General features: G+C 37.0%; 1 protein-coding gene across 6 annotated transcripts in view; it reads left to right on the top strand.

The window, feature by feature from the left end:
• The window catches only part of LOC128205993 (helicase with zinc finger domain 2-like), a 35791-nt gene extending 26132 nt beyond the window's left edge, over positions 1-9659 (top strand). For 5 of the 6 annotated variants that reach the window (XM_052908112.1, XM_052908111.1, XM_052908110.1 and 2 more), the window contains 9 exons: positions 78-169; positions 303-611; positions 807-1192; positions 2759-2989; positions 3449-3679; positions 4079-4232; positions 5237-5404; positions 7350-7559; positions 7906-9659. In XM_052908112.1, the coding sequence (XP_052764072.1) occupies positions 78-169; positions 303-611; positions 807-1192; positions 2759-2989; positions 3449-3679; positions 4079-4232; positions 5237-5404; positions 7350-7559; positions 7906-7919 (1795 nt within the window). In that variant the 3' untranslated portion in view covers positions 7920-9659. Of the gene's footprint in view, positions 1-77; positions 170-302; positions 612-806; positions 1193-2758; positions 2990-3448; positions 3680-4078; positions 4233-5236; positions 5405-7349; positions 7560-7905 lie in introns of those variants that run through there. The other variant, XR_008256369.1, reaches the window with a different exon arrangement.
• Positions 9660-13403: the final 3744 nt, after the last annotated feature.

Raw genomic sequence — 13403 nt, 5'->3', positions numbered from 1 at the left:
TAATTCACACATGCCATATAACGTATGAAATGCGCTTAATCCCATGTTTAATAAGTTTATGTCTGTTGTATTTTCAGACGAACAGAAAGTTATATGAAACTTATGTCACGTGAGATGCCAGACAGTTTATCAGCTTTAATTGCGCTAAATAAACCGATGCCGGATATTGGTAATACGTTAACATACCGTATTGTACTGTACAATAATGAAATATATAAAATAATCGTAAACGATTTATCAGATCAGATCATCTAAAATCATATTTTGTTCGTTGTAAATGATATTGTACTCATTTTTTTCAGATGAAGAACATATTCGGAGTGCAAACGAGATGGAGATAAGAGATTTGACGTACGAATATTCCCGCGGTTCGACGCAAGAATTTCGCCCACTACCACCAAATAACGAGAAACAACAGGAAGCAATAGATAAGGCTCTCAAATCTGCTTTTTCTCTTATTCAAGGTCCACCAGGCACTGGCAAAACATACACAGGCATTAAGCTGTTGTATCTTTTTGACAAAATAAATGAGATGGTAAAAGACGAAAGAAATCCTCGAAGACAAATTCTCTTTTGTGGACCGTCGAATAAGGCGATAGATGTTGTTGCAAGTATGTACTCTGGTTCGATCGTGTGTCTTCTTTTAACACGACCACAGAACGTAATTTTCACAGCGCTTACTTAATCGTTGTTTAGAAAGCCTGCAAACATAATTTCTAAATACCACATTCAATTATTCATACTACAGAATAATATGGCTTTTCAATGAAACATATAATTGTGTAAGTGTTTTCCTTGTTTAACAGACTGGTTGCTTCAGAGAGTGCCAGAAGAGTTTCGACCTAGTTTTGTGCGTGTTTACAGTCAAGCTATCGAAACGCGAGACTTTCCAATTCCTCGACGTTCACAAATAACACGCGGTACAAGAAACCAAAATGCACCTTCGGCTCTGCGGCGGGTAGCACTTCATCATATTATCAGAGAAGACGGCAAACCGTTTGCAGATGAAATAAAAGAAACTGAGAAACGATTTCAAAACAAAAAGTACACTCCATCAAACAAAGAGGTTGATGAATATCTTCAATTGATATTGAAAGCTTCTATTGTCGAGATTAGACAATACAGTATCATTTTATGTACCACTGTCGTTGCATCTAACTACAAAATATTGAAGGAAACTGCTGTTTACCAGGTACGTTTGCACTAAAACTGTATATCGTTTAGTTTATATTTCAATTCAGTTGCGCAAAACAACTATCAAACCGGAATGCTGTTTACTCATTCTTTGCTTGAAACAATGTGCTATCACTAGAGTAGTGGGCATTAGCATTATCAATTAATAACATGTGTTGAAAAAATCCGATATTTTATCTTCTATATTATTTTGTGTGTAAATACTACTACTTCTACTACTACTACTACTACTACTACTACTACTACTACTACTACTACTACTACTACTACTACTACTACTACTACTTCTTAATAATAATAATAATAATATTAATAATAATAATAATAATAATAGCAAGAAAAAGAAGAAGAAGAAGAAGAAGAAGACGAAATGATGATTCTTAGTGGATCATATATATATCTGTTCATTTTTATCTTTATGTTGTTGGAACCTTTTTCTTGGTCATTTTTATTTTGAGCGTTTTAATATTGTTGTGAAGATACGGCTGTACTGCTGAACATAGACGTCCTCAGTCGAGTGTCTTTCACTGGGTGTTTCTCCCCTTACCTATGATTACCCTCTAGATGGCAGGGCAGGTAGTGGTGATCAGTCAATTACCTCGTCTACGTTGGCATCCAAGTTGGTTCACTGCGTCGTATTCAGAGCCAACTGGACATTTTCCACACTGACTGTGATAAAAAGCCTCTACATCAGACTTCCACTAGATCCACGTCTTCCAAACCCTCTCTCTACATGTGTTTACTAACTCTTGGTATTTCCCCGTCTTCATATAACTATGTCTGGCCGTTGGGAGGTATGGGCCACTTTCTCGGGGAACTGCAACTTTTCCCCTAGGTCTACGACCATTTCCCAGTTTTGAGATTCTTGTAGGATGCAGCGCCATGTTGTTGTTTTCGGCCTCTTCTCCCTTCGTCTTACAAAGCTAATCAACTGGCGGCCTGTCTGTTTCAATGGTCTCTCTTTCCTCCTCTCATTTTCTAATGAACCTGGTCATGGCGCAAGGTAAACTGTCCTTGCGCCAAGCCTGTTGGGCAAGAAGATGGTTTATGCCGCAGCGATCCTATATTCTCACACAGCGAGCACGTAGGGTCTTCTTTTAACTTCCACTGCTTCAAATTGGTTGGAATGGCTAACATGTTTACTTTCTTCAAACCTTTCACTGAAATGCTTAATAAATATGACCCCTGTCTTCATTCAAGTTCAAGCACAGCCTGTTGTCTTGCAGCAAAGTCTGTTTCGTTGAGTGATTGTCGTTGAGTGCGTTTTGTTGAGTGTTATCCGTTGATCGTTTTACGTTGAGAGTGTCTTGTTGAGTGTGTCATGTTTAGTGTGTTTCGTTGATGTGATTCGTTGAATGTTTTACGTTGAGTATGGTTCGTTGAGTGTGTCTTGTTGAGTGTGTTCCGTTGAATGTGTGGGTTTGACACGTGTGCCTTATGGATTAGAAGCTAATGTTATTGAATGATAATGCTGTATTTTTCGTTCCATTTCAGTACAAGTAGGCAAATAGTTAGCCTCTTGTGGGTATAATGTGATATCAAAAGAGAACTTGTCCATTTCTAGGTCATAATAGACGAGGCTGGAATGTGTCCAGAGCCACAATGTCTAATACCAATTATTGCAACGAACGCCAAGCAGGTGGTTTTGATTGGAGACCATAAACAATTAAGACCTATAATCACATGCAAAGAAGCAGGAGAACTTGGGTTGTCTAAATCTCTGTTTGAACGGTATGCTGTGACGAATCGTAGCGAAGGAGTTGAATTCACCATGTTGGACACACAGTACAGAATGGTAACACATATCTAATAATCGGAACAATTACGGTTTCTCGATGTCAATGATAAATAAAACAAACTTTGCCTTAACGAAAAGAAAAGTGGAAGGATTTTTAGAAAATATATATAGTCATAAAAATATGATTTATCACATGATATGATTCCATTTGAGTATATCATTGAAGCGTTACATCTTCATATGGAGCATCTATATTATTATTTTTACAACTTGGCCTGTCCTTGTATATTTCATAGACTAATTATGATGGTAACCTCCTTTCAAATGGTCAGGTCAAATTTTACTTGTCATGGGTGTGTTGTTGTTGTTGCTATAAATAGTATTACTTAGTTACTTTTAACGTATACATCCTAGATATTTTAGATAAGACAAAGTATCCGTATACAGTTCAACCAATCACTTATCTCTAAAAGTTGCACATATCCTGCATTCTATTTTTTTAAATATTGCCTTTAGAACCCGGCAATTTGTGATTTTCCGTCTCAAGAATTTTATGACGGGGAACTAAATACCGAAGCCGGGGCCTGGTCACATAAGACGTTTGATGCCATATGGCCACGAGATGAATACGACCAGGTTCTCCCCCATGTTTTAATTCATGTTGAAGGAGAGGAGAAGGTTTTGACTGTTTCTACTGAGGAAGGCAATGAGCAATCTCGCAGTAACGAGGCAGAGATCTACGAGGTCGTAAGTGATTATAGTTAACGGTGCTCGATAAATGATACGGAATAATGTTCCGACAATTACAATAGCCTTCAATTTAGTCGATAACAGACATTTTGGTCTATAAAAAGGATATTATAAAGCTATATATATATCAAGTCCGGTATATTTTTAATATAATCACTGTTTTTATACCGCTAAAGCCAACAGTCTTATATAAGGTCAAGAACAAGGATGTTTTTTATACATTGTATCTAATTGAAATGTATACAGTGTAAATGTAATAGGTGCAAAATCAACTTAAATGACATATTATTTTTTATATGAATCACAGTTTGATCAAATAATTCAAGCGCAAACTTTACGTTTCAATCAAATGCTTTTAAGTTTGATTGCATAAAAACTTTAGGCAGTATTTTTCAGATGAAAGTGTTCAAGTACTTAACTGACCAACAGCTTGGAAGTGTCAAGGTTCTGTCTCAGTATAATGCACAATGCTCCGAGTTACGTCGGCTAATGAAGGAAAACTACATCAATTTCAATGACGAAAACATTTGTACTGTCGTGTCCAGTCAAGGTGAACAATATAGACGCATCATAATACACTATACTTAACAACAAATATAGTAGTTCTATTCTAAAGGTTTGTGCACATAAACTGGTTTAAACACCCAGTAAATATACATTTTACTGACCGTTCCAAGGCGGTTCCTAACAATCCTTGATAAACATATGTGTTTGGCGTTTACCCAGTGCCATTAAACCGGGTTTATGTTTAAACTTTTTGCTACTAAGCTTGTTTCTGTAGCTTTTCGCATAAATATTGTATATTGATGTTATGATAATTTTATAACATATACTCAACATAATTTCTCAATAGACTTAAAAAGGAAAGCTGATAATAATGAAAGTATAGATACAAACTATGAACGGCCAACAACTTATAGTTATTTTGGAAAATAAAATTAGCAAATTTGTAAAATCTGCACAACGTGGCACTTGTCTTGTGAGGGTGTTTTTAATTTTATGATTATACCTAGCTTTTGATTCATGTTCTTTGAGTCATCATCGCATCACTTATTGAAAACTTCAATTTATTATAGTCTTAAGTCGTTTTTTGTGTCGTAGGAAATATGAATATGAAAATATTATATTTTTCATATATCAATATCACTGATTGAGCGTCAATATTGATATTACAATAAAGGCCAAACTTTTGGTGTTTTAGAGCTGGACTTTTTTGCTATCTTTTACTATAACAAACGTATTTTTTATATAAATATGCATACTATTCCTTAAAAATCGCAATTAGTTATTGATATTGAATTGAAATTTCACGCGAAACTTTTTGCAAGTTGACGACATGCCAATTTATTGTCTTCCCTTCACTCTGTGTGTACACGCTTGTTTTGCTAAATGTATAGAGAAACAGTGACACAATATTTCATATAATCGGCTTTAAACAACAAATTCTTACACCATAGTCTGAGAGTGGGTCTATGTGATATTCAGAAACGTTTCCACCATGCAACATTTTGTAATTTTGATATAAAATATGTGAAAGCAATTTGTATGTTTTAGGTGGAGAATGGGACTATGTGATATTCAGCACTGTTCGTTCCCTGAAAGACTACGCTATTGAGACGAGCCCAACTCGTGGATGGTGCATGAAACATTTGGGCTTCATTACTGACAGAAACCAAATCAATGTGGCCCTTACACGGGCTCGGAAAGGGCTCATTATTGTCGGTGAGTTGGGTTTTTGTCTTGTGGATTCAGGCAGAAGAGGAAAGTGATGTTGAGTGTGATACATCAGTATAAGGATTCGTTAAAACTTATGCGTGTAGTATTGTGAAAAGGTCTGAGTGGCGACTTGTTCTTGTCAGCTGTAAAGTTCTTATTTAAAGGCGTTGTTTTTCGGTCATGCTGTCGTTGTCGCATAAAACTTACACTTTACACTAAACATACAAATTTGTATGACCTACATGCTAGGGCGGGCTATCTCAGATTTGTGTCTTTAAATGACTCCATCATACCTTCTAAAAATTGGCACTGCGACTAGATTCATTCGCTTGCAGGCGATGTCCGGTGTGTTGACTAGTTCAAATTGTATTATTTATATGTTAGGTTTTATATAGACTTCCTTGTTTACAAATTGCAAAACTTTAATTTGGTAAATATTTATTAATTGTTGAACATTCAATAGTCCATAAAACAAGTTTAACCCCCCCCCCCGTGAACTCGTCCTCCAGTGAAATAATTTTACACTGATCATTCCAATAGGGTAATCCAATCAACTATAAATTAAGCTATGTCGATGTGTATGTGGTCTGCATGTGGTATTTGGACGTTTGTGTCTCTTATTTAGAGTCGTTTGGGCGCTTAACTTTACCCTAGACCGGTTATAAACTTCAATGTTTTTTATTCATGGCTTGCCCCACTTTAGTTATTATCGTATTATTACAATGCTTGCCTTTCGTAATCGTCGCGTATTTGTATACAATGTTGATACGTATGTTGTGCCCTTCAAGAACATTGAATTTGTTCGTTTGGATGATAACAACAATTTGAAACGTATAATCAATACATGAGGAAAAAGGGAACGGAAGAATATTTACGTCAACGCCGACGCCGAAATATGACCTCAATTATTTAAAAAAAAAATATAACAACTCAAGTGTTTAAGGGGGCGCAATTATACTATTGTCAACGAGCGTTTGTAAACAATCCAAAGTTGCTGTTTTCGAACAGCTTAAATACTTGGATGTAGTTTGTTTTTTTCTTAAGCAGAGTATACCCCTCCGGAATGTATTTCAGTCTTCATAGAATATACTGTATGACAAATATAGATTGCTGTATATCCAACCAGTCATATTTCAACTGCCGATATGTATCCATAGTAAAGCTCCATTAACTGCATCGTTCAGTTTTAATGTTTGGTACTCACCCAATATACTATTGGTATTTGGTTGTTCGTTAAAATATATTAATTCCATAACTTACTATCATAGAAATAAAGATGCTCACGGAATTACAAATATATATTTGAATCCTTCCAAAGCCAATTATATAACACTGGTTAAGTTAACCCAACGTTATATTTTGGCTGGATTACACATAAAAGCAATTTGATTGGGCAGCAGTTATAGTAAGGTTAAGTATAAACTAATCAATAAACATTTTGGCTAACTTTAACCATTCCAAAAAAATATATATATATTTATTCAATTCGCTACCGATGTCTAAAATAAGATGATTCTGCGAGTAGAGTATCCAGTGTCAATTCATGTCAGTCTTGTCATTGATTGAAAATCTGAATGTATAATTAAGGTTTCTTTCGCTTGTATGCAAAGATGCATATTATGCATTTTCGATATTATCATCGAGTTTATTTCTATGTTTTATTGATATTGGTATACTTTTATATAATGTTTGTATATAAAGCATCTTATAATAACACCATACTTACGTTTCTATAATGATATGATATGATTATTAAAGGAACTAATAAAACAAAAACACATTTACTTTGTATATATTTCAATGTTATCAATTTGTTTCCTAGATAACATATTATCTGTATAAAACAATGATTTCTGTGAAAAAAACATTCAAACTAAACAGTTTGTAACTTTAAATTTATACTTTACCTGTAGCATTTTTTATTTTTGTTGGATTACTTAATATTGAACAGGTAACAAGAAATTGCTTCGATGTGACAAAACCTGGTCATCTTTGCTGAGAGATTATGAGAAAAACGGATGCGTGAAACAACCAGGCGAGTTTCCACCGCGTGGGCAAACACGATCCCGACAGGAAATCATGCAACGCAACATTCGGCAGAGTGAGCGGCGGTTCGGTAACAGACCATATGAAGCGCCACCAGCAGCTACATTTTATACAGGTAAAGGCATTTAGAGAATACGGCTTGCCTTGTCACTAAACTAAAGAGGTAACGGATATTTGCAAGGTTTTTTACCAGTGGAATATTTATGAAAAGTTACTGATCGAAAAAGAGGTTCAAGAGACATGAACCATATATGAATTATACTTATGCGATTTTTTAAAGAAAGCATATACACAGGCGCGATTGAAAACATTGTATAACATTGTGTTCTTGACCACTCATTTTGCATCCGTAATACGCTTCGAAATTCATTCAAACACCATATACAGAACAATTTTATACTTGAATTGTTTACTTGTTATTCTCCATATGGATTTGAAATCTCATTTTTATTATTTTGCAGGAAGTTTCGATTAGAAATGCCGGATGTCACACATATTGAAGCTACGAGTACTATCCTTCGGGGATGCCCGATTGGGTTTGCTGTAGATGAAACCAAAGAAGTCACACATATTTGCATGCATTCAGAATCAGTTTTAAACTCATTTTGCACTACCGTCTGTTTTATAACATCATAAACCCAAGCATAAACTCAAATCATTGAATAATTGTCTGGTATTATATTTGCATATTCTTAGTTGATTTTGTATTATGAATTTAAAAACATTCAACATGTTTTTGTACGGGAAAAAAACTTACATTGGATAATGTAATATTCATTTATTCTTATCATATTCTTTTGTTATTGTATATATCAAATCCATTTTTCATTTTTTAAATTTTGATAATGATTCTTCATTGCTCATTCGTATCTACCATACAGAGACAAGGATATGTTTAATTTACGCAATGTCACATAATTGTTTTGAAGTGCCTTTTAAAAGTCAGATTGTGTTTATTTGCTAACTTTATGTATTAAGTGTGAAATGATCATCCAGCCCAACAGCATGACGCTTCGGTAGAAAAAGGCATGATGAAGATGCAGGGAGTGAATAGTCTCTAGCTATATCAATGTTATGAATGGAAAACAGCTATCGATCTATCTAGAGTGACACACGTTATATATGAAATCATCGAAAAAGATATCGATAAGATGCTTTATTTAGAAAACAAAAATATATGTGTACTCTGTAAGGCACTTTCTAGCACACCGGATAGGCATTTCCGTTGACGTCAGCCGTGCTGGAAAATTCCATCTGGCATCCCCCGATGTCAGATGAGTCACGCGCTGTGACGTAATACTTTTTATTTCTTTTATTATATATTAAAAGTAACCATAATTATGAGATTTCAATATGTTAGTACCATAAACATCAACTTTATAAAAATATCTTCATAACTAAACAAAATAATCCTTAAAAGACTTGATATCGAAGGAACTTATTGACGTATGCAGTGAATGCAAATTACTGCGCGTCATGACGTCAGTAAACATCATCGCACGCGCTTATTGGTGAAATGTACAAAAATGAGCTTTGTTATGCATTTTCTTCACCAAAAATAGAATTTAAGGTATGCTAGAAAAAAATATCTATCATGTGTGTCCGTTCCGGATAGAAAAATCCGACCCTCGGGCACGCTGCGTAGCCGGTAACTCGGCAAGCCTCGTTACCTGGCAACGCAGGTGCCCTCGGGTCGGGTTTTTCTATCCGGAACGGGAACACATGATAGATATTATTAATATTGAAGTTACACGTGAAGAAACAATATCACTTTGACTGCTGTTATGCCAGTGCTATAGAGGAATAGTTTCATTTACGTTTATGTTATATTGTAACAAAAACAGAGATTTACGTTTGACATGCTATTAGAAATATAATTTGGCCACACTTTAAATGTTGGTGTTCTGAACTTATATTCGAGCAGCCGTTTGTACAAAAAGCGGATATTTTTGCATATTTAAAGGATCTAATTGGTTAATACTACGTTTTGATAACTGTTGACCAAACCAAAAAATAACCAGTTTTATCGAATTGGCTGCAAATTTACATGTTATTTGCAGAATTTATGTAATGAGTGATATAAACTCTGTAGAAATTATGTCATGTAACTCATCCTACTGTTATAAATATTTTTTTTATATTGTTTTATTTTCAAGTGTATTTGTGTTATTTAAAATTATCGACATGAATGACAATAAACATACCATTAAATTAACGGAAAAGCGATCTTTGCTTTGAAGAATTGAAGGGCTTCTCCCACAAAATGTGGCGATTTTATCAACGCGCGTACGGCCAATTATAGTTAGATAAGGCTTTTCAGTTAAAGCTTGCCTTCAAACTGGAAATGTTATTTCTTTTCAGATAACTGTGTTTATTAACTGGAATAGATGTAGATAATTAATAAGAAATCGTTTGACTGCACTAAAAGGTTGATAATTAGGCATATGTTCTTAAAAAAAAATTGCAGTGTCTGGATCTAAATCCATATATTTTAATAGAATACTTTGGAAAATTTTCATATGAAACGGATTTGTATTTTAAATTACATTTACCTTTTCCATATGCAAAATTTAGATGTGTGGTGCACTTCTACGATTTAAACAGGTTGTTACCGGACTATTCCAGTAACAGAAAGGGTGTTACCTGTCTGATATAAATATGCTCTTTTTCATTGTTCGAATAACACTAATCACAGAAAGGCAAAGAACGGATAAAACAATATGATTTGTTCGTTTTAAATTTTGATAGTCGAAAAGTTGTAAAGAAGATTGAACTCTTGTTCATCCAACCGGATTCACTAGGGCTAACGCCAAAGCAGTTTAAATGTTGTCTCCTCGAAATACCATGTTGTGTAGAAGCATTATGTCAATAAAAATGATTGTTTATAAATTAATATTAGTATCAGTAATATGTGTATGTGTGTTAGGGGGATGCCAATACGACAAACAAAAATTACCTACTTTTTTTGAAGGGGAGGATGGCGGGGGACAAATATCACCAACCATTGACCTACGTCTTAGTGTTGTTGCAATCCGCATCTTAATTAGAGTGAGAGAACCATATAATGCGATTTTGTTCAACTCTCACAATTATAAAAAAGTGTCTCATAAAATAAACATTGGCGAACACACAACGACCGCAACAATAGTGATGTTTCGAACAAAGTTATTTTTAAATTTAAAATATAGTTTTCTGTAGCCTTTTACTGTCAAAGTCATTCAGTAAGCGCTCCCTCTGATGACATACTTTTGAAATGAACATTTCGTTTTAGTTCCGTTGCTGTGTTCCACCTCCCTCTTGTAAAGAATGGCCATCATAAGTGTTTGTGTGATAATAAACAATAATACAATGAAAAATACATGTCGTAGACCACATTTTAAGATGAACTTTATCATATAAACCTTATTTTTACCATCTAGATTGTATATATAAACAGTCTTACAAAATAACTTTAATTAATTTAAATCACAAGTATCTCATGACCAGGGTATGGTCATGCGTTGCAGTGACACTCAATCAAATCAGTCTTAAATGTAGATCTCACTCCCTATTGCGAGTCTGAAGCGAATTGATTAAACAGATGTGTATGGTTGAGGGTCATGTCGGTTCTGGGTAGTGTTGAATTAAAGTAATAGTGTTCTTGGGCCATGGTAGTTTGGGTCTTAGTAGCTTGGGGCCATGCGGGTTATGATACACAGAGGTATTGTTGGTTGTGCGTTATGGTAGTTTGGGGTCATGGTGGTTGTGGGTCAAGGTAGTTGTGGGTCATGGTAGTTTTGGGTCATGGTAGTTGTAAACCATGGTAGATAAGAGTCATGGTAGTTTTAGGTCATGGTAGTTTTGGGTCATGGTAGTTTTGGGTCATGGTAGTTTTGGGTCATGGTGGTTGCGGATCATGGTAGTTTTAGGTCATGGTAGTTTGGCGTCATGGTAGTTTTGGGTCATCGTAGTTTTGGGTCATGGTGGTTGCGGATCATGTTAGTTTTAGGTCATGTTAGTTTGGGGTCATGGTAGTTTTGGGTCATGGTGGTTGCGGATCATGGTAGTTTTGGGTCATGGTAGTTTCAGGGCATGGTAGTTTCAGGGCATGGTAGTTTTGGGTCATGGTAGTTGTGCACCATGGTAGTTTAGAGTCATAGTAGTTTTAGGTCATAGTAGTTTTGGGTCATGGTGGTTGCGGATCATGGGGTCATGGTGGTTGCGGATCATGGGGTCATTGTGGTTGCGGATCATGGGGTCATGGTGGTTGCGGATCATGGGGTTATGGTGGTTGCGGATCATGGGGTCATGGTGGTTGCGGGGGATGATATTTCGGGGTCATGGTGGTTGCGGATCATGGGGTCATGGTGGTTGCGGATCATGGGGTCATGGTGGTTGCGGGGATGATATTTCGGGGTCATGGTGGTTGCGGATCATGGGGTCATGGTGGTTGCGGATCATGGGGTCATGGTGGTTGCGGGGGATGATATTTCGGGGTCATGGTGGTTGCGGATCATGGGGTCATGGTGGTTGCGGAGGATGATATTTCGGGGTCATGGTGGTTGCGGGTCATGGTTCTTTTGGGTCGTGGTGGTTGCAGGTCATGGTTCTTTTGGGTCGTGGTGGTTGTGCGTCATGGTATTTTGGGGTCATTTCGGTTGCGGGTCATGATTAGTTTGAGGTCATGGTGATTGTGGGTCATGGTGGTTAAGGGGCATGGTAGTTGCCGGTCATGGTGGATGTTGGTCATGGTGGTTGCAGGTCATGGTGGTTGTGGGCAATGGTAGTTGCGGGTCATGGTGGTTGTGGGTCATGGTGGTTGTGGGCCATGGTAATTTTGGGTCATGGTTCTTTGTGGTCATGGTGGTTGCGGGTCATGGTTCTTCGGGGTCATGGTGGTTACGCGTCATAGTATTTTGGGGTCATGGTGTTTGCGCGTCATGGTAATTTGGGGCCATGATGGTTTCTTGTCATGGTAGTTTGGGGCCATTTTGGTTGCGGGTCATGATTAGTTTGAGGTCATGGTAGTTTGGGGTCATGGTTGTTGTGGATCATGGTAGTTTGGGATCATGGTTATTGTGGATCATGGTAGTTTGGGGTCATGGTTGTTGTGGATCATGGTAGTTTGGGGTCATGGTTGTTGTGGATCATGGTAGTTTGGGGTCATGGTTGTTGTGGGTCAGGGTAGTTCAGGCCATATTAGGGGCATGGTGGTTTGTGGTTATTGTTGTTGGTTTAGTGTCAGGGTGTTTACGGGTCATGGTGGTTAGTTTTGTTTTGGTTTGGTTAAGTGTCTTGGTGGGTACGGGCCATGGTGGTTTGGGGTCATTGTGGTTTGGTTTAGTGTCATGGTGGTTACGGGTGATGGTGGTTAGTTTTGTTTTGGTTTGGTTAAGTGTCATGGTGGGTACGGGTGATGGTGGTTTGGGGTTATAGTGGTTTGATTTAGTTTCATGGTGTCATGGTGGGTACGGGTGATGGTGGTTTGGGGTTATTGTGGTTTGGTTTAGTTTCATGGTGGGTACGGGTGATGGTGGTTTGGGGTTATAGTGGTTTGGTTTAGTTTCATGGTGGGTACGGGTGATGGTGGTTTGGGGTTATTGTGGTTTGGTTTAGTTTCATGGTGGGTACGGGTGATGGTGGTTTGGGGTTATAGTGGTTTGGTTTAGTTTCATGGTGTCATGGTGGGTACGGGTGATGGTGGTTTGGAGTTATTGTGGTTTGGTTTAGTTTCATGGTGGGTACGGGTGATGGTGGTTTGGGGTTATAGTGGTTTGGTTTAGTTTCATGGTGGGTACGGGTGATGGTGGTTTGGGGTTATAGTGGTTTGGTTTAGTTTCATGGTGGGTACGGGTGATGGTGTTTTGGGGTTATAGTGGTTTGGTTTAGTTTCATGGTGTCATGGTGGGTACGGGTGATGGTAATTGGGGTATAGTGGTTTGGTTTAGTTTCATGGTGTCATGGTGGGTACGGGTGATGG

This window comes from Mya arenaria, chromosome 10 (genome assembly GCF_026914265.1).
Source record: "Mya arenaria isolate MELC-2E11 chromosome 10, ASM2691426v1".
NCBI lineage: Eukaryota > Metazoa > Mollusca > Bivalvia > Myida > Myidae > Mya > Mya arenaria.
Note: the sequence above shows the minus strand (reverse complement) of the source record. Positions and strands in the feature narration are given on the sequence as shown.